The following is a 22,222-nucleotide window of genomic DNA, read 5'->3' as shown; positions in this document are numbered from 1 at the left end:
GTGGGTTGGCTGGAGCACAGGACCCACAATGTCCATTGCCACCCTAAGAAATGCCTCCTTGATCACAAGTAAGAACTGTAGGGGAACTTTGAAACCCTGCAGGCCCTTGCACTTTGGACATAAGTCACAAGACCTGCAATAGTCTACCCCCTCATTCTGAATATCTGGCCAAAAAAAAATTCCTTTTCAACTTTCATAAGTCTTCTGAGTCCCTAAGTGACCTGCAAAAGGACAGTCGTGGGCTAATATCATTAGCTCCCTACAGTGCTTAACAGGCACAACCAGCTGCCTATAAAGCTCTCCAGGACTTTTAATTCCCCCCCTATGAGCTTCTCTATACAATGCTCTCCTCTTTGAAAATCCTTTCCCCATTTCCCCTAGGTGGACACCCCCCTCCTCCCCCCCGCGCAGGACAGGTTTTATGCTATCTAGAGATGGGAGTGCTCTTTAATCTGGATAAATTCCTGTTGGCTCTCAGCTCTGATCGCAGCCTCCTCCTTTGGAACTGGGAGTGGCTCTGCCCCATTTGTCCCTGGAGACACAGTGTCTCTGTCTGTAAATCAGGGCCAGTAGGGATTTTGCTTCCCCCGAGCTGTTTCTCTGTCTTTACAATTCCCTTCTGAGGCTATAGAGCAATATTCATTTTTACTGCAGGTTACTATATTAATGGCTTTAGACATGGTTAATTTGTCATTTCCCCTGAGAATTTCTATGGAATGTAATCCAATAGACCAACTTTTAAAATGCCTTCCAGACCTTCCCACTCCAAGTACATGTTAGCTAAAGGCACAGTGGTTTTAAATCTTCCCAAAGCCAGGAGTTCTACACTTTTTCCATGCAGCATGTCAATCTCTCTAACAATGCCCTCTCTGAATCACTTAAAAATCTGTTACCAGTGCTTGAAGTGTGAACCTTAGTCAACCAGCAAGCTGTGTGTAAATCCTGTCCAGACTACTCTACCTCTAACTTCTGGCTCAGGACACCCTGAACTGTGAGCCACCGTGGTACTGCTCTGCTTCAGCAGGAGGGAGCTTTGTGGCTACTAAACTGTGTGTCAGTTCCCTGACACACCAGCTTGTCTGTCTTGACAGCTAAGTCTTCCAGACTCGGCCAGTCCTAACCTTGCTTTGCAAGTAACAGTCAGTGAACCCCAATTCCTGAGGTCTCCAGAGACATCTTCCTATAGTGTGCAGTCCTGCTCACTAGACACTCGGAGAAGTTAGTGAATTCACTATCATCAAAGAGACAGTGAATGCCCCAGCATGTTAGGTAAACTGAGGACTTACCTTCCATTGTTAATACACAGCACTGAGCTGGTTTTGTAATAAAACAAATTAGTTTATTAATAAAACATAGATATTTAAGTGACACTAAGCAAGAATCAAATAGATGATTTGGTTACAAATAACAAAACACTCGTTCTAGTGAAACTTAATTTTAGCAAGTTATAAACTTTGTCTAGCAGGTTCTTCACTTACATCAAGTTTCCAGAAACTCTTGTCTTTCAGGCCAAGAGAACCCAGCTTTCATAGGTTCAAAGGGTGCTGTACCCTATCCTCCCTCAATTATGGATAACAAAATGGTCTTTTTGCTCCTCTTGTATTACTCAAAATCCATTGTCTCTTTCTCTAGAGTGCAGATTCTGTCCCTCACTGTGATTGTTGGAAAGTCATCTTTCCAGCTTATTTAGCTTGATGGCTTTGTTTACCTTATATGTAAATGTAGTTTCATTGTTCATTGCCTATAACCACACCATTCCGACAGGTAAATACACATTCCTTTGTCTAGGACAGGCTGGCTTTATGCTTTGCCTCCCAAACACATTTTAAAGACCATATTTCCAACACACATCTATAACTCATTATGCATAACCCAGAGATACATCACACAATGATTTTTGGGACCACTGTGTCACCAGTTTATGTAGGATTCCTTAGACAAGAGGTTTGGGACATATATTATGACAACTGTGTGTTGGGGCAATGAATATGTCATGCCTGATGTGAGTTACAGTATGAGGGGAAGGGGCCCTCTGCCAGTTAGCATTGAGTGGTTTCTGGGGTCACGGTGCCTCAATTTATGAGTGCCCAACTTCAGACACCCAGAAAAAGCCCAGTTTTCAGGAAGTACTGAGCATCCACCTTTTGAAAGTCATGCCCATTTAATGTGTTGCAAATCTGGCACGGAAAAATTGAGACATTCAATCATTAATCACTTTTGAAAATCTTTCAAAGTCTGTGTGCACATAAGTATCTGTATGGGGAAAAACTGCATTGTAATGCACTAACAAAAGCTTTCTTGAACAAATATTTGGAGCTAAATAAATAAATGACAGAGTTTATTAGTGCAATTACATGAATGTAAGTAGAGTTTTCATTTCAAATTGCGTCCTGAGTTAGGAAAATGTGACATTGCTGTTTTTATTTATTACTTATTTGATATGGGTCAGTAACATACAGTGATATCAAGGAAGGTTAAGCAAGTAGGCACTTTTGAAAATCCCATTTAGTGCCTATCTTCATCTTTAGGCACCTAAATACCTTTAGAAGTTGACCCTGAGACATTTTTGCTAATCACCAGTTTATTCAAAGTTATTCTGTAAAAACTACTTTAGTGTAATTTCAGGAAGAAGAAGCGAGCAATCATTATGATGGTGATGGTGGTGGTTTTATTTGCAGTCTGCTGGGCCCCTTTCCATGTGATTCACATGATGATAGAATACAGTGAGTACCTGCCACACTTTTTAAATTAAAGCATTTCCTTTAGAGCGTCTCGTACTTTTTAGTAATGGAATCATTGATGTTGTATCAAACTCTAGTGCTGCTGCAGCATTTAATTGCCAGCTAGGGTTAATATGTGCTTTTAAATCTGGAATAACAACACTCTCTCATGAAAAGGTATGTGCTCATAAATAAAAGATTTGACCATCTGGGGGTTGGGGTTTGAGTGGCAGACAGACATAGCTGCAACTTAAGCTGAAAATATCATCATCTACCAGAAATCTCTTTAAAGGTATAATATGAGCAATATACCTTGTAGCTAAGAGATACAGAGTAGAGCAGTATGATTATTTTTAATTTTTTTTTGTTGGATAGTAAATTTGCTGAAAAATGTATCTTTTGGAGCACCAAACCTATTTGTGAATTTAAGTGGAATTGAGAAAATAGTTTCAGCTGGGGGAAAAAAAAAAATTTCTCCAAAAAAGTTGAAATAGTTCATTTTGACCATCGTTTCAAAACAATCATATAGAAATTTAGCTATATTTATTTTTTTAAAAACAAAACAAAAGGGTAAAAATACCCACCCATAAATGAACTGAAAAACTGACCCAAAGAAAAAAATTTGTTCTGTGTTAAACAAAACACGCCTTTCTGGAAGATATGCTTTTAGTCAAACACAAGCTATTGAGCTCAATACACAGGTAACTGAGTGAACTTTAAGGGCTTGTATTAGACAGGAGGTCAGACTAGATGATCATCTAATGGTCCTTTTTTCCTTAAAACTCAATGAATTTGTTTGTTAGCATATTGATTGTATTAAAAGAATTCAAAGTCCTCTGGTTGCAGCGCTTAGTGCCTGAGATGTGACCAAGAAAAATTGACTTGTGTTATAAATTTTGATGGAAGTACATAAACCATGCCTAGTAGATCAAACAAAACAATTTTTCTCTTTAAAAAATATTATGGACTATAGCTTTGGGAAACTGTACCATGTCTGGTGTAGGACATAACTCTCCTCTAAAGGCCACTGTAGATCTCTTTTGCACATTCATGCATGCAGTCAGAACCGTTCAAGTCCATCTGATGCTCCTCTATGGTCCCAACCAATTGGAGGATCCTTTTTTGCTCTTCCTCAGTCTCCTGCCTGCTTTAATTAAAATTGTATGTCCTTATTTACCTTATAAAAGTACACACAAGTTCTTGAAATGAGGACAGGTTGCACAAGGAGGAGCAGAAGAGGGGTTGAGGGCAGGCTGGCTGGGGTGGAGTAAGGATAGGGATGAGGATGGGATGGATGAAAGGCTCAAATGTGCAGGGATAGGAAATGGAATCAGGGGGCATGAAGTTGTAGTAGCTAAGAGACCTCAGTAACTGCCCTTAGTTGTGGGCACCTTGCACTGGCTGAAAAGGAGGGTGGGTCTCATGAATTGGCTGTGGGGCTCTGAAGAAGGTTTTAATCAAGGGCAGCAGCAGCCAGCATAGGCAGAGGAAGAAACAGATTAAGGAGCACTGAAGGTGGATCCAGTTGGAAGTAGCATGGAATGGACAGAAAGTTAAGGGACTGGAGAAAACCCCCCTAGTGGTTTGTCTGAAGCAGCTCCGCATGGTGAACTTTCCTGGTATCCTGATGCAGCCATGGGCCTCCGCAGTGGGAGGAAGTCTCTGACTCTGGTATCCACTGAGTCATGCTCTGGCTTACTAGCTAATTATCCCTTCACTCTTGTCTTTTCCTGGGGGTGTGGATTGTTCTGAAATGTTCTAAAACTAAGAGCAAAATCAACTTAATACTGGGCCATCCCCAGTCTTCCTTTGGGCGTGGTTCCCAAGCAGTCTTTTAGTTGAGTGTTGGTCTCCCCACTGTAGAGGGATCAGATGTCCCGATTTTATAGGGACAGTCTCAATATTTGGGGCTTTGTATTATACAGGTGCCTATTGCCTCCCCGCCTCCTGTCCTGATTTTTTACACTTGCTGTCTGGTGACCCTACCCCAGAGGCTGCTCCAGCTAGTAGGCCCGTCTCTCTGCCAGCAAAGCTCCCTTCATGCAGAGAGGCAGAGCTCCATCCTCTTTCCTGACCAGTCAGCCCTGAACAACAACTTCTTCTTATGCTTTATGGTGAAGCAGACTCACCTACTGAGTGTATAATCACCATCTACTATATTCCTCATACATTCATGCCCCTACACTCTCTAACCCTGCTCTATATCCTTATAAAAACATTGTAGAGATTTAGTTACTCCACTTTCCCGATACTCTCATTAAGGAAGCAGAATATATTATGATGGGTTAAAAGCTTCTAAATTCTTCATAAAAAGCCTTTCTTTCCTGGGCACACTCCCTGCATTCCCATGTGATGTGATCCATTGTTTCTTTAACCTTACATGTGTAACATAACCCATCTTCGTTTATTCAATAAACATAAATTATTATTCAAACCACAGTGAATAGATAATAGTCAAAACAGTAAGTAATAAATAAACAAAAAGTAAAGTAAAAGTATAAGTAGGCAGGCCAAAAAAGTATTGAAGAACAACTAGCAAAAGACACAAAAACTAACAGCAACATTTTTTTTTAAGTACATCAGAAGCAGGAAGCCTGCAAAACAATCAGGGGGCCACTGGACGATCAAGGTGCTAAAGGAGCACTCAAAGAAGCCAAGGCATTGCCAAGGCATGAAATGAATTTTTAAATCAGTTTTCACTGCAGAGGATGTGATAGAGTACCTGAGCCATCCTTTTTAGGTGACAAATCTGAGGAACTGTTGCAGATTGAGGCATCAGTAGAGGAGATTTTGGAAAAAATTGATAAATTAAACATTAAGAAATCACCAGGACTAAATTGTATTCAGCCAAGAGTTCTGAAGAAACTCAAATATGAAGTTGCAGAAATACTAACTGATATATAACCTATTGCTTAAATCAGCCTATGTACCAGATCACTGGAGGATAGCTAATGTAATGCTGATTTTTTTTAAAAAAGGCTCCAGAGGTAATCCTGGCAATTATAGGCTGGTGTGCCTAACTTCAGTACCAGGCAAATTGGTTAAAACTGTAGTAAAGAATAGAATTATCAGACACCTAATTGAACATCATATGTTGGGAAAGAGTGAATATGGTTTTTGTGAAGCGAAATCATGCCCTACCAATCTAGTGAAATTCTTTGGGGGGGTCAACAAGTATGTGGACAAGGGTGATCCAATCGATAGAGTATTCCTGGACTTTCAGAAAGCCTTAACAAGGTGCCACACCAAGAGCCCTTTATGGAAAATAAGCAGTCCTGGGATCAGAGGGAAGGATCCTCTCATCAGTCGGTAACTGATTAGAAGACAAAGGATAGGAATAAATGGTCAGTTTTCACAGTGGTGAGAGGTAAATAGAAGGGTCCCCATTGATCTCTACTGGGAACTGTGCTGTTCAAGATATTCATAAATGATCTGGAAAAGGGGGTGAACAGTGAGGTGGCAAAGTTTGCAGATAATCCAAAATTACTCAAGATAGTTAAGTCCAAATCTGACTGCAAAGAGTTATGAAGGGAATCTTACTAAACTAGGTAACGAGGCTACAAAATGGCATAGCTATGCCTCAGACACCAAGGATCTTGTTTAAAACACTAGCAACTAAGTATCGGCACAGAGTAATTGGGCTGATGCATTTCTCTTCCTCACTATATTGATTAATCAGTTGAAAACACATGATTCACTACAACCAAAGCCATCCATCCATTATATAAAATCACTTTTTAAAAAAAACTATTATCTTGTAGTTTTCTTAAACTTGTATTTCTCTCCATGTCACTAACCACACAGTACTACTTTAACCCTCAAAATGCTTTATTGTTAAACAAAACAAAAAAACCCCTCCCACCATTCATTATAAACTTGTAGTATGGGAACCCCCTTTTTGGAAGAACTCAAAGAGGAAAACCATTTAAAATATTTTATGACATTGAATATTCAAAATTGGGGTGAGAGCCAGATGAGAGATAATAGGTAAGAAAAGAATTTGTAGGGGAGTGTACACTTGCATGTTCTACAAGTGTATATGAATGGCGAGAGAGAATGATCTAGGGCCAGTGTTTCCACTTCACTGAGGAAACTGGCTCTGTAATTCTCATCAGACATTGGTCTGATTACATCCATTTCAGAGTGAACTGTACTGATATACTTATTGAATGTCTGTATTCATGCAGCATGTGACTGATTATGTGATTATCAGTGAATGCTGTATTTTAAAGCTGTATCCTGATTTGACCAAAGTGACTAGTTACAGTGACTCTAATCCATTCCCAAAGGAGATTTTGTGCAGGCAGGAGGACGTGCCTGTTTATATAAAAGTACAGGTCACCCATGCCTTGAAGGTGAAACCCTGCTTCCACACTGACCAGAGATGAGACTCTGAAATGAATTCAATTCCTGGTACAGGTGGACAAAAATGAGGCATGATGTGGTGAGTTAAATACAGGATTATGAGTCAGAAGTTTTGAGTAGTAATCCCAGCTCTGCTACTGACTCATTGCATGGCTTGTCACTTCCCCTTGCTACCTTTCCCCTGTCTGCAAAAATGGGGCTAATAGTAACCCAGCAAATGATAACTCACTTTTATAGTGCTTTTCATCAGTTAATCTCAAAGCACTTTACAAAGGAGTCAGTATCATTATCTCTATTTACAGAGGGAGAAACGGAGGTCCAGAGATTTACCCAGCAGGCCAGTGGCAGAGCTGGGAATAGTACCCAGCTCTTGTTAGTCCCAATTCAATGTGCTCTCCATTAGGCCACACTGCCAACTACTATGTACAGTGCTTTAAACATGTGAAGTGCTCTATAAATACTCATGCTTGCTATTTATTTTAAATGGCTGGAGCATTACCTGCTTTACCTGGCCTGGAGCGGATCTAAAGTATGTGAGCACAGAGGAGAGAGCTAGTTTCCCCACAGTGTGAGCAGAGGACCATGTTGGTGACAAAAACAATGTTTACAATTCTGACATGAAGATGGAATATAGGGAAGAGTGGGGTTGAAATGAACAATGTATGTAACTGACTGGTAGCTTTGCGTCACTCCGCTGTCTGTTAATTTTGCAGTTCATAAATTGTGATTTTCAAACTATCTCTGTATGACTGTTTGGGTTTTTTGCTTTCTGGTCAAAACCCATAATTAAAATGGCTAAAAACATCTAAGAACTTTTTCACGAAGCTGAACAACAACTTCTGATCTGCAAGGGTGGGTATAAATAGGTATGCTGTGTAGGTATCTATTTAATTATATGTTGCCTTTTTTCCAGGTAATTTTGAAAGAGACTATGATGATGTCACAATCAAGATGATCTTTGCTATTGTTCAGATCATTGGGTTTTTCAATTCCATTTGTAATCCTATGGTATATGCCTTTATGAATGAGAACTTCAAGAAAAATTTCCTCTCTGCAATCTGCTTTTGTATCATTAAGGAAAACCCATCCCCTTCCAAGCGACTTGGAAACTCAGGGATTACCATGATGCAGCAAAAGGCAAGTCTTTCCCAAAGAGATCCCTCTGCTACAGAGGAGGCCGGGAGAGAAGCATTCAGTGATGGCAACATTGAAGTCAAATTCTGCGATCAGCCAATGGCAAAAAAGAATACAAAAAGGCACCTTGCTTTGTTTGCCTCTGAACTCACTGTGCACTCTGCATTAGGGAATGAACACTAGCATCATGAACAGTGGTGGGTTTTGTTTTTTTTCCAGTATTAGAGAATCGCTTCCTATATTTGATATCTTTCAACAAACCATTTTGTTTTATTTTTCTACTTTGCACGTTGAAGCGATATAAGAGAATATATTTTATGGTTTATGATTTATGTTGGAATTAAGTTTTCAAAGCTGTAATATATTTTACAAGGGTTAAGAATAAAACTTTGGAAGAAATGATTCCATTATGATTACTAGATGTATTTTTCTTATGCCAAATTCTGGCTTTCTGGGGTTTACCACCGAATGAGGGCAAACTAACACTGTTTTTCTGTTAGCAATTGCGTTTACTTTGTGCCTGTGTTCTGGCTGGCTATGAGAATGTGCACAGCTGACTGTGCAGATTGCCTAAAGGTACAGTCAGTGGGGTGAGTGCATACTGTCTCCTGGATAGGTCTGGAATCTATATGGACCATGCTACTTCCACCAAGACCTGTTCTCTGCAGCTCGGTGGACAAAAGGACTGCAGATTAGAGTCTGAGAGGAGGCAAGATTGAGATGCATCAGGTGTATTATGCATTTCTCTTTTGCTGTGTATGTGAGAGGCCAGCCAGAATTTATCTGTATAGAGTAAGACTTAAGCACTGCATGCATACTAAGGCTTTTGTTAAGGGAAGTCAAATTGATATCAACGATGTACTTCTTATTTGTGTGTAATTGATGTGCTGTTACCACAGGATAACTTGCTGAATATAAATATTACAGTGGACTGGCCTGTAAACTGCATCACTCTCATTGAAAAATGCATAATGTCAAGAAGAGCAGTCCATCAATACAATACAGAAGTTGGAGGATGTGTTCCCTAAAATATAATTGAGTTTGTTTAAGGTCACAATTTAGATACATTGCCTGACTAACTGAAGCAATGCCACTATAGGGCCTGTAGAGAGTACAGGGCCTGATCCAAAACTCATTGAAGTCAATAGGAGTCTTTCCATTGATTTCAGTGGGATTTGAATCAGGCCCCTTGTCAGTAAAATCAAAAGTGGAATCTTCCAGTTTTATTTTTCTGTGTGGCATTTTCCCCACTCCCTGTGTGGACTGCTTTCTGTCTGGGGATAGCCCAGTACTCACTCACTCAGAGTTTTTAGCAAATTACGAGGTTGAAGTGGCACACACTGAAAATGTGCCATCAGTTCAAATATGAACAGAGGGACTATTGCTACTAGAAGTGGGCCAAAACTAGAATTGAATTTGAACTTATTTGCATTTCTGGCACAGGGAGAAAGAAGCATGTTCAGTTTCTTATCCTCTGATCTGATTTCATATTTCTGGTTTTGGTTCAGAATTGTGCAAAGCCAAAACGTGCTTATTTTCTGGTTTCAGTTTAGATGCAGCTGGAATCCCTGAACAAGAGGTTGAGATTTCGGTGCCCTTTGATTCCAGCCGCATACCTCACCCTAACTGTGATTTGCTGAATTCAAATCTGAGAGATGACCCTTCATTCTGCTCTGGCACTGTAATTTACCCCTATTTTAAGGCTCCTTTACACTACTAGTATTGTTAAGGGAACTTAAATGTAAATGAGAATCTGGCCCTAAATCTGTTGCACATTGGACTACTTCCTCATTTACACATCTGAAAAGAAATTTCAATGCTGATTTATGAGATCCTAGCTATTTTTAAAAATATATTTATTATTGATAGGGCACTAAAATGTCAAAAATGATAAAAAGAAAATTTAAAGTTCCAGACTTACTCATAAATGGAAGCCAGATTTGAAGAGAGATGACTCAGATCTTATTTACACCAGTGTATGAATTAGATATAATGCCACTGAAGTCAGCAGAGCTCTACCTGTATAAATCAGTATCAAAGATCAGAATCTGACTCCGAGACAAACACAATAGTAGAGAACATTACTGACAAACTTTGGGCACAATTTCTGCCCTTGTCTATACATGCCCAACTTTCTTTGAAATTTATTGGATTTGTGCATCTGTCTAAGGACATTAAGTGATCTTAGCTTTTGATGTTCATGTTTCCAATAGAGGGGAAATCTCTCTCTAAGGTTTCTCTACATTTATATTGTGATTGGAGAATGAAACTTAGTAAAGTTAGTTTGTTTTCCTATATGGTACGTAACTGGGGAAAATTGTCTGGTCAGTGATATGAGAAAAGTCTGTTTGACAGATTCTGTAACTGAAAAGCACCCCATTATTTGTAGCTTTGCTTGAATCTTTTTGTTTACTTATATTGGTAAATTCAATGACAGGCTTTGACAAAAGTATTGATAGTTATTTTGTCTCATTTCTAAGTGAATACTGCTTTGGGTACTTCTCATCCTTTTATAATAAAGCGTATTGTATTAAGAACTGAATTTATGGGACTGTTTATTTTACAGTGGATCATTTTTACTGTAGCATTATTCTCATTGTGATTTTCCCAACGTAGTGCAAGAGCGTGAATACCAACCTCAGGGGCCAGGGCAGACTGTTAAGAAAACAGGGTACAAACCGCAAATTGGTCATGAGTTCTAAACTTAAATTTGACCAACCAACTGCACCATGTGCAAACTCTTCAGGAACTTTAACAGCCTTTAATGGAGTCACACACAGTTCCCTTGGATGCTCTGGTCTGTTTTGCCACCCAGGTGAGTGCATCGCTCTGATAGATGGCCCTTTTAAACCAAGAATCACAGCAATATTCAGGTTTTTCCTAGCCCCAAAGGACCAGTCATTTACCGCAGGTCAATTGCGCTTTAGGTCTCACACCAAGGACAATGCTTGTAGCCAGTCCTATAACAAACTAGATGAAGACGTATTAAATAGGAAATTAGACACTTATTTACAAGGTTAAAACAAGCAAATATAGATACACAGAGTTAGTCTTAGGTTTTAAAGGTAATAGAGGCATCTATAATCAGCAAGCTTTATTTGTCCTTTAAGGTAATCCAAGCTAAGCAGCTGGGGATCTCTTTTTTTATGCCTAGAAACCCATTGCTCCCCAGAGTCCCAACAACATGGAGAACGTTAGTTCCTTTTGTCTGAGATTTTTATCTCTCTCCTGCTGTCTGCTCTCTGCTGATGGGAGGAGTCCATGCTCATGATTCACCTTCACAGGAAGTAGAGCAGAACAACAATACAAGTCTTTAGTCCTTTGGTTGACAATTCCTGGATGTAGGGAGGACAATCTGGATGGACAATCTGGATGTAGGGAGATGCTAGTTGCAAAATCCAACCACAGCAGGTTTAGTATTGATGGGTCTCCTCTTCTACAGAAATTATTATGCCCCTCTCAAAAGAGGAGACCCATCAATACTAGACCTGCTGTGGTTGGATTTTGTAACTATGGTTTGAGGTTTTTATCTCCCTATGACAGATTTGGTCAAACAATATGCCAGAAGGTCAGTGTATGTGTAATACACTGGCTTTCTCAAAACTAGGTAATCAGTTTGAGGACAAGGGATGGAATCCTGGCCTCATTGAAGTCAGTGGCAAAACTTCCATTGACTTCTATGAGGCCTGGATTTCACCTATGGATTTTAAGAGGACAATGCCCTGGGTTTGATCCAATTAAGGATGCAGGAATTGCTATATTGGATGGTCTGTCTAGTCACGTCTCCTGTCCCTCACAATGGCCAGTACCAAATGCTTCCAGGGAAAGTTCAAGAAAAACCAGCCCCAGTGTGATGGGGTGTCCACTGCAGACCAGCCCCTGAAGGGGTTAAGGTGGCTAGGTGGGGTTAAGGTGGCTAGGTGGGCTAATTAACCACCTAGGTTGCATCTGGAGGAGCAGCCCAGGAGCAATGAGGACTAATTAAAGGATGAAGCTCACCTGGACAAGAACAGGCAGGGCTTGTAGAAAGCCAGATAGCTGAGGGCAGAAAGTTAGATAGAGGCAAAATGTAGAAAATAGTCCAGAGAAACAGCAGCAAAGTGTAGATCTTAATTGCTGGTTGTAGGGTCCCTGGGCTGTAACTTGGTGGTGGGCTTAGATTCCTCTAGCAGCCACTGGAGAAGTGGCACCATTGAGGGGTAGTGAATTGGAAAACTGCCAAAGATGGTTGGTAAAGAGAGACTTTGGGAAGCAACCCACCCTGGAAGGTGAAAACTACAGTGTCCTGGCTGGAGGGCTGAGCTGCAAAGAGGGAGCAGTTGAGTCCTGAGTGAGAGACACTGGAGTGAGCACCTGCAGAATGGGGTATCTCAGTGGCAGAGCTAATCCCCATCCAAGGAGGTGCTCCAGTGCTGAGTAGAGCAGCCTGTGACACCCAGGGAAAGTTTCTTCCTAACCCCCATTAATTAGAAAATGATTTATGTCTTGAAGCTAGAAGCCTTATATGCCTTCTAAAACCCTTTAAAAATCCTGACTGTTATAATTTAGCATGGTTTTTATCCATAAAAATTTCCAATTCTTATTTGATGCTGGATAAGTTCCTGACTTCATTCTTATCTTGTGACAAGGAATTCTACAGGCTAGTTGTGTGACATGCAACTATGTCTCGTGCTAGCCCACTAATGCAACTACCAATAGTTTAATTATTTAGTATGGAGGCTTTATTTTTATGCAGTGAATCTGAGCATTAGCAACCACCACTTATCTTTCTGACAATATGAATTGAAGCTAACTTTATGCTTAAGAAAGTTTAATAAGCCAGTTTTAAGGAGAGTTTAATAAACACTTTTAAAAACATGTCTAACCCTTTGTAGGTGAATAATCCCATTGAGTGAGTTAAATCAAACTACCTATCTGCACAAAGTTAGGCATGCAGGGTGGGATTCACAAAATACTTATGTACCTAAACCCCAGGTATAGCTCCATTGGGTATTTAGGCACCTAAGTCCCAGTCTTAGACTCTGAGGTGATCCAGAAATCTTCCACTGAAAATTTTAGGTGTCTAAACTTACTTAACCTAAATTTTCAGGGTAAAAATGGCCTCTCTTTCCACCTCTGAGCCTGTGCATTGGTGCCTCACTCCAGGCATCCAGACACCTATTTGTTGCTGAAGCCCCAGAGCAATTAATGAATGGAAGCAGTGGGGAAGATGGATATTCACCTACCTAACTTGCATGCAGACTTGATCTGGTAGGCAATCTCTAAGCATATGTAAGAGATTGGGTCCCATTCAAAATCTGATTATTTCAGGAAAGGAGGTGTTAGTGCCCATGCTATAACTTTCAATCTAGTGGTTAAAGCACTCACCTGGGATGAGGGAGACTCAGGTTCATTTCCCCCCTCTGTCCAGGGGGAGAAAGGAGAGCCCTGTTCAAATCCTACCTCTTGGAGTACTCTCACTGCTGATCTATGGGATATTGTGAGCTGGGGCTCCCTCAGTCTTTCCTGTTAAAGCTATTCCACTTTGGATAACATATTTAGCCAGTGGGCCATTGTAGCCTGTTGGTTAGAGCACCCAGCTTGGGGAGACGGGGCCCAGATCCCTTCTTCCAAGGAGCTGTGAATTATTTATTCAAACTGGAATAATTTAGATTGTGAGAGAGCCCCATCAGAATATCCCACATGCCAATCCTTAGAGCACCTATTGGAGAGATGGGTGGTGCTTATTGAAATCCCTTCTATTTCTCAGCAGAAGGGGAAGGTGAACCTGTATCTCCCCCATCCTAGGCAACTGTGCTAACTACTGCGCTACAAGTTATAAAGCAGGGGGTAGTAGCAGCAGCAGCTCCTCCTCTGGTGTTGTGTGGAGGCAGACATCTTCCTAACTCATTTTCGCATGGAATGCCTTAGCTGTCTAAGCAACCTGACTCCAGGAGCAGGGGTTCCTGGTTGTGGATCACGAGCAGAGATAGGCACGTATCTTGGTCTGTGTGGCAGGGCTTAGCACCCTTCCTCTCATCAGCATCTCCCATTGACCATCGTAGGTAGCATGCTGGCTTCTGTGGATTGCAGTCTAAGGCACCTACCTCTCCTCATTCGTTGTATAGGGAGCGTAAGCACTGGATTCAGGGTTTGTGAATCAGTGTTTTTCCTGTGATTTTTCTAGGTGCCTGAAAGTTAGGCACTGACACTGAGCATCACACCTCCAAAGATCCTTTGTGACTCTAGCTACGTGTTTACAGGAGTGGATTATTTGTTTCACTTTGTAAAAACCATAGCAAATTGACAACTTCATTTTAAGTTTTTCGGTGTTTGGGGATTGGGCAACTTAATTTGGATGAGTGAAATGTGTGATGAGATGGACATAGCCAATAGCTGGTCAGGTAAGATTAGATAGTGCCTGGGTTCCCAATTAGCTGCAGCTGAGGCTCTTTAGACAGAAGAATGAAGACAGAAGTAAGTGGTGTGCTGAAATGAGCTGAGCTTCCTTGGGGGAGAAATAGCTTCCTTCTTCTAACTCCTAAAAATAGGAAACCCTGTCAAAGATGGGAGACTATTCTGGAACAAAGTCAAATCAACTGAAATGGCTCTTGTGCTTGCTTGCAGACTGCATGTTTTATTAAGTACTAAAGCTATCAAAAAAGAAGATAACCAAATCTAGACACATGCTGTATGGAAAGAACCAGAGACCATAGGTACAGCTGGGATAGAGAAGTTGGAAGTGGAAGTAGGCCTGGGGGAAGAACACATCTTCTGTAGTTGCACTGAAGATAACATGTACAGGACAGTGAAAGTTGTAGGGAGAAATGGACATACTACCTAATTTCCCCTACACTGGCTGTGTTTGTCAGCAATCAAACATAACCTGTAAGGATGCAAACTTTTTAAGCTTTGAAGTCTTGAGCCTGAATAGGCACTGAAACGTGATAGAGAAGGAATCCCTGAAATCATATCCAAGATTAACAAAACAAATATCTGTGCAATACTGAAGCAAAGTACTACGACACTTACTATAAAACTACTTCTTACTGGGAAGGAGGGATATAATGGATCAGTTCACTGTAGGAGAGTATTGTTAACTCTTCTTGGAAGTTTGGTCTTAAAGCACTCCCAATGGATACCTAAGATTGAATATCAGCTTGGTGACTTTGAAGACAGAGCTGGCAATATGTTGCTGCCTGACAAACTTCTAACATAAGGTAAAGGTCTAAACTTCTCACATAGAATTGTCTGATCTGAGGAAAGAGGAGTGTTACTGGGTAGCATGGGAAAGACAAGAGTATAATGATGGCTGCCAGTGTGCAAGAGCAGGTAAAAAAAGTTAATAGAATTCTGAGGTGTTTAAAGGGGATAGAAAAATACCATTATCCAGAACACATTTCAGTGACTGGGTATGTGGAAAAACTACACTCTTATTTGGAGTGTTTTATTCTATCATGGTTGCCTTCCATTTCAGCTGTTACCTTTTAAAGGAAGAAGATAGCATGATAGTTAAGTGTGGCTGCTCTTAATTATTATACTTAAAAATCACTTTCCCAGTGCTTTACCAACACACAGAAAAATACGTTCCCTGCTCTGAAGCATTTTCAGGCTATGGGTGAGCTCCTATCAATAGACTTGTGTATAAGACACCTGCTTCTGTGTGAAGCCCCACTGACATCAGAGAGGCACCACAAGGATGAAAAGTTCCATAGTGGTGGATGCAAGGTCAAGGCCTAAGACAAGATCCAATGCAATAATTCAGGTAAAGTAGGCCATGTGAAGCAATAGTTGATGACAGGGATTCATGTAAGAATGGTTTGAGGAGGAGATGAATGTTTAGTGAGTGGGACAGCAAAATCCACAATTATTTAGCTTTGAAAAGGAAAGCGATGTAACTGAGATGTAAGATTATGAAGGATATATAGCATAAATAATACACCTCATCTTCTTCACCAAAGCTATTGGCAGGTAAACTTAAATAAAAAGAAATGCTACTTAGCACATTGCATTTTATAGTCTGTGGAACTCAAAAGTGGTAGATGGCAATAAAAAAAGGTTGGTAATGATATGATGAATATTTGTAGGGTTGTTTTAAATGACTTAGAGAGGAGGGAAGTCTTAAGTAAACTGCCTTCCCTGGGTCCCACCATGCTGGTCTGTAGGTCCTTGACTCTCTAGTGTGCTAGAATTCAATCCACAAAGGTTTCGACACTTAAAGTTTAGGTGCCGTGCTGCCTATTGAAATCCTCCACCCTGAGTTAGGCATTCAGGTTCCCTATACAATGCATGGCGAGAGTTAGGCACCCAGGAAAGGGCTATCACAGATGCCAGCAAGCTGAGTAGGGAATTGCCTAAGGGTATGTCCTTACTTCAAGTTGGGGGTGTGATTCCCAACTCAAAGAGATGTGCTCATGCTAGTTCTGATTGAGCTAGTGGGCTAAAAATAGAACATAGTGACAGAAGGGGCTAGCCGTCCCAAGTATATGCCTGGTGTCTTGTAGACACATACCCTAAGCTAGCTAAGAGTAAATGCCAGGGGGAGGGCTGTGACATAATCATTGCCCCTCAAAGGGAGGGAGGGAACTAACACTGCTTAGGATTCACATCCATGAATCCTCTCCTGGTGTCAGGCATTTAAGACGGGTCATGGTATTTTCATGAAAGAGAGAGAGACCCACCCCATTATAGCCCATAGCCCTGTAGTTAGGGCATTCACCTGGAATATGAGCCCCAAGTTAAAGTCCCTGCTCTAAATCAGGTGGACTGGAGGAAATTAGTATGAAAAACCCACTTTTGGTTAAGGCTAACTTGCATGTCAATCCCAGTGACCTGTCAGCTAGGTTATTTGAGCAGCTACATTTTGTAGAGATCGGTGAGAGTAATCAGCCAGGCCTGAGAGGATGAGGTTATTGTAATCAAGAAAGGAGATAGCTAGAGCTGTCATTCAGGCTCTCTTTGTATGGCCAGAAAGAAAAGGTCTGATTCAGAAATAGTATGGAGGAAGGAATGGCAAGGTCTGGACAATGATATATCGAATACCTACTGAATAGGTAATGCCTGGATGAATGAATAAATTGAAATGCATCTACTTGTGAAAAAGTCTTCCCCCCGGTGGCATTTGATTAACTGTCTTTTATATCATACAAACATTTGTCTCCATATTTGTGTTTAGTAATCCATTGCCAAAGTCTGCAACTCTCTGCCTTTTGGAAAATGAAAAACTTCATTTTAAAAATTCATCAATTAAAACACACAGTGTTGCTTCCCAAATACTTTCTAGTTTATATTCCCTTGAGAAATCTTCCTGGTGAGTTTCTCTCAGCAATGAGAATAGGTAGAGATTTCAGTCTTGGTCTTGAAAGAGGTGAAGCTCCTTATTCCAGAAGGTCTGGTGGCATTCTTTGTTTTACCTGGGGGAGGGGAGGAAGACAATTCTCCCATTGCAGTGCTGAAATATATAAGAAATCATTGCTCCAGAAGTCAGGAAGAGCAAGGAAGGGGCCTGCAGACTTTCAAAATGATTACAAAAAGGCAATTGGGAAAGGTTCCCTGCCTGTTCTCACCTTCATTGTGGTGATAATCTCAGTCCTCAAGCCTGATCCTCTGAAGTCAGTACCAAAATTCCCATTGATTTTAATGGGAACAGAAGAGATCCTTGAAAGTACAAGATATGCAGCAGCTGGATTATTGCTCACTTCCAGCACAAATTACCATAGGGAGGGTGTGCAAAGGGAATGAGTTTAAGGAGTGTAGCAGCACTTTAAAACAAGAAGCTCAGACATAAGATTGTAACTCTGCAACTTTCTGCTGTGGAGCAGATTTGATTTTAAAGAAAGGTGGAAGAAGGAGGGTTTTCTGTAGCAGGCCAAGCTTCCTGAGGAATAGAAGCCAGAGTCTGAATCTGGAAGAGCTCATCTTCAACTTGGAAGGCTGTAGTGGCTCTGCACCGAAATACATGGGTAGGATGAAAATTCTGGACAGATCTTACTGAATTGGGCAATAAAAAAATGACCCAGCCGTGATGCTGTGAAAGCTCCCCTCCATAAATCAGATTTAATAAGTTTGTGAGCTGCAGAAGTTTTGTTTTTTTAAAACTGAACCTTTAATATAAAATTTCAAATCTAGAAATGAGGAATCAAAAAGAGGAGTGTGGTAGGAAAAGCTGCTAACAGGATGGTGAAGACAGGGGTGCTCAACTCATTCAGTGAAGAAGGCTGAATTCCATTTTTAATTATAGTCCCTAAACTGTGATATAAATTTAGGACTACATTCTACCCTTCGTCCTCAGTAATCTCTCACTGATGTCACTGGGAGATTTACAAAAATATGGCCTTTATATGCTAACTAAAAGTTTAGTTATTACTTATTCAGTATTCTCTACCTTATTGTCACATTCAACTTACTGAGTGGGGAAATACTCATATATATGACCATGTGTTTCTTTCCTTTTTCTCTCTTCCTTCCACATCCTCCTCTCTCTCATGTCACTGACTTTGTATTCCCTTTGCACCTGTAATTTCCTCCTCTGCAGCAACTCCTGCACTCTGGTGGCTTCCCTTTCATATGGGCTAAAATGATCAGCAGTTAAATGCTGAAGGTGAAGTGTCATCATTGACTGTAGAGTTAACACTCCAACTAGAGTAACTGGGAATGAGAGGGAGGGGGACTTCACCGCTCTGATTTCTTGTTTCAGGATGTCTGAAGACCTCATGGCTCAGTCACTTTCAGTTCTTATTTGAAAGGTTAACTGTGCAACCATCAGGGAGAGACTGACAACTTTTTCTTTTTTTAAATGAAAGCTTGAATGTCATGTGGGCCATACAAATATATCAAGATGACTGGATATGGGTAAGTATTTGATGTTGCTGGTGTAAACTCGTATAGCCTTCCCCATATACACCATTAAACTTTCACACTGAGTGGCTAGAAGAAGGTGTAGGTTAAATCAGCTCAAACTCAATTTTTCCCAGTAAGATTCTCTTACACCTTACTGACATGTAGCCTGCTCCATCTAATACATTATTTTGGAATTTGGCCTTTAGTTTTTAGGAGGTAACAGAGAGAGGGTTTGCCTGGTACCTCAGTGGAAGTGATTAGTTCACTTCAAATAGCAGTTAGAAGGGAAACACAGAGGCTGAGATCCTCAAAGGTATTTAAGCACCTGAAATCTATGAGCTAGGCACTTAAATATCTTTGAGGATCTGGGTCAAAATGTTGTCGTTTTGGTAAGGATGGCACATACAGAAGATCAAGAGAGTGTCTTGAGTCTGTATAAATGTACATGGTACTATGATCTTTTGTATAGGTTTGAGAAGAGAAGAATATAAGTTTTCCTTCCTTCCTTCCTTGGTGCTGCTGAAAGCCAGGCCTTTGGCCATTAGCTGATTTGGTCATAGTTTCAGGTTTACAAAGAACTTGCAGTTTCAGAACAAACATTAAGAAAATATAATGCCTTTTAGTAACTAAAATGGTCTCATTAAATCTGTGCCTTGCTGCAGACTTTCTCTTTGAAGGAGGAGTCTGTGGCAAAATGTGAGTAAATCTTTGGTCTTGCTTGAGTTTTGTGTTGCATGTCTCGCATCATAGATGGCCCCATTATATAGCTGAACTTTTGCTGTCTAGGAAAGTCATGCTTCTACACCACTGGAAAGATCTTCCACTCCCTGGTTTACAAACATACATGTCACTAATTTATATTGTAAAGGTGCTTCAAAATGAAACACTTATTCAACAGCAGAATTCTCTGAATGCTTGGTGCAAGTGAATTCTCAATTGGGCTGGGAATTAGGGAAAACTAGGGAGAAAGAATTAATGTCAATAAGATGTTCAGGCGCTTTTACATGACTCTCTTCATTGGTCCATTAGTCTGTTTCAGAATGCATCATTTGCAATGGGTGCTAAACTTCAACTGGGATCAAAAAAGGTTCTGGCTGGAGTCAGCTTCGCCTTTTAGGGATCAGCTACCCCACCTGATCCTGAGTGAGCCACCTGATCTCCAGTCAGTTCAGTTATCTGACCCAGCTGTGGCAGAGTTGGATGATTTCCACAAAGGTTTGGGAGATCTCACTTGGGAGGTTGTCTCCTGTGACTAGACATGAAGTGGGAGGGCAGCAGAGGAGGCCGTGGTGACTCCTGGGCCTGGCCCAGGCCCAAGGAAAGGCCAACTCTCAGACAGGTAGCTTAAAGGTAAATAAGGATACAGTAAGAATACGGAGTGGGGGTAGGATTCCAAGGAAGAAGCCCTGATGGCTTGCGTAGGAGTTCGGCCTCCAGGGGGAGAATCTGGAGCGTGAGTGAGTGAGTGGGTGGAAGGCAGCTCAGAAGGGGTAGAAGACCCTTTTGCTTTTTGTTCTTTGGAGAAGACTGCCACTTGACAGTCTCCTGAAAGAAGGCCTGTTGCAGGACTATTGTTTGGCCTACGAGAGCAGCGACATCACTGCCGCTCCACAGCAAGCAGGGAGATTGTGCTGCCACAGGGAGTTATACACCTGAGAAGAACATGATCTTCCTTACCATCAATCCTCATTCTCTCTGGGGCCTAGGCCTTTGTGAATGAGCATTGGCTTAACTCCTTACCACCTTTGGCCAAAAAAAACCTCTCTCAATTTACAGCTAGCAAAAATGTGCTAAATTGATCTTCCTAAAATCTGAAGTCTCAGATAATTAAGCTGTCAAGAGGTGAGAGCTATTTAAATCCTTGGGCAGGCTGATGTTTCAAACAGGTACTAAATATAGTCAATGAAATGGTAACTTTTTGTGAAGGGGAGGAACAATTCACTAATATCAAAAACTTCCAGACTCCTACGCTCTAGGCTTTTTCTTTATTTTTTTTTTTAAAAAGGCAAGCCTAGATCCATTTCTCTGTGGGAAAGTGTCATATTTACCTAAGTGCCAGCAGCTTCCTCAAACTAGGCGTTGACCTGCATATATTGCCTGATCTGATGGGTGTGCTGAGCGCACCTATCTAATAAGACCCTTCACAACACAGCCAGAGGGTAGTGATCTCACCCAGGATGTGGAAGACCAAGTTCAAATCACTGCATGATGTGAAGCAGTGGTTTGAATCCAGATCTCCCACCTTTTGAGTGCATCCCTAACACTAGACTATGGGATATTCTGGGGTGAGTCTCTAAATTTCTCAGTTGGAAGTGACAGAGGAGGAGAAGGACCTGGGAGTATTGGTTGATCACAGGACAACTATAAGCTACCAATGTGATGTGGCCGTGAAAAAAGTTAATGCAATCCTAAGATGTATCAGGCGAGGTATTTCTAGTAGAGATAGGGAGGTGTTCGTACCATTTATACAAGGCACTAGTGAGATCTCATCTGGAATACTGGGTGCAGTTCTGGTCTCCCATGTTTAAGAAAGATAAATTCAAACTGGAACAGCTGCAGAGAAGGGCTATTAGGATGAACTGATAAATGGAAAACCTACCTTATGAGAGGAGACTCAAAGAGCTTGGCTTGTTTAGCCTAACCAAAAGAAGGCTGAGGGGAGGGAGATATGATTGCTCTCTCTAAATACATCAAAGGGATAAATACCAGGGAGGGACAGGAACTATTTAAGTTCAGCACCAATGTGGACACAAGAATGATGGATATAAACTGGCCACCAGGAAGTTTTAGACTTGAATTTAGATGAAGGTGTCTAACCATCAGAGGAGTGAAGTTCTGGAACAGCCTTCGAAGAGATGCAGTGGGGGCAAAAACCTAGCTGACTTCAAAACTGAGCTTGATAAGTTTATGGAGGGAATAGTATGATGGGCTAAACCAATTTGGCAATTTACTGATCTTTTACTACTAGCAGTAAATATGCCCAATGAACTGTGATGGGATGTGTTCTGAGTTACTACAGAGAATTCTTTCTGGGTGGCTGGCTGGTGAGTCTTGCCCACATGTTCAAGGTTTAGCTGATCTCCATATTTGAGGTAAGGAAGGAATTTTCCCGCAGGGCAGATTGGGGGCAGACACCCTGGTTTGTTTGGGTTTTTTTTGCCTTCATCTGCAGCATGAGGCACTGG

General features: G+C 41.0%; 1 protein-coding gene across 2 annotated transcripts in view; it reads left to right on the top strand.

Annotated features, from left to right (window-relative positions):
- QRFPR (pyroglutamylated RFamide peptide receptor) overlaps positions 1–10,756 on the top strand; it is a 44,156-nt gene extending 33,400 nt beyond the window's left edge. The window contains exons 5-6 of one of the 2 annotated variants that reach the window (XM_067549434.1): positions 2,626–2,723; positions 7,999–10,756. In XM_067549434.1, coding sequence (XP_067405535.1) covers positions 2,626–2,723; positions 7,999–8,402 — 502 coding nt within the window. In that variant the 3' untranslated portion in view covers positions 8,403–10,756. The remainder of the gene's footprint in view (positions 1–2,625; positions 2,724–7,998) is intronic. The other variant, XM_067549441.1, reaches the window with a different exon arrangement.
- The last annotated feature ends 11,466 nt before the right edge of the window (positions 10,757–22,222 follow it).

The sequence above is a fragment of the Emydura macquarii genome, unplaced genomic scaffold (assembly GCF_026122565.2).
Source record: "Emydura macquarii macquarii isolate MOO-44397 ecotype Brisbane River unplaced genomic scaffold, CSIRO-AGI_Emac_v2 contig_267, whole genome shotgun sequence".
Lineage (NCBI taxonomy): Eukaryota > Metazoa > Chordata > Testudines > Chelidae > Emydura > Emydura macquarii.
Note: the sequence above shows the minus strand (reverse complement) of the source record. Positions and strands in the feature narration are given on the sequence as shown.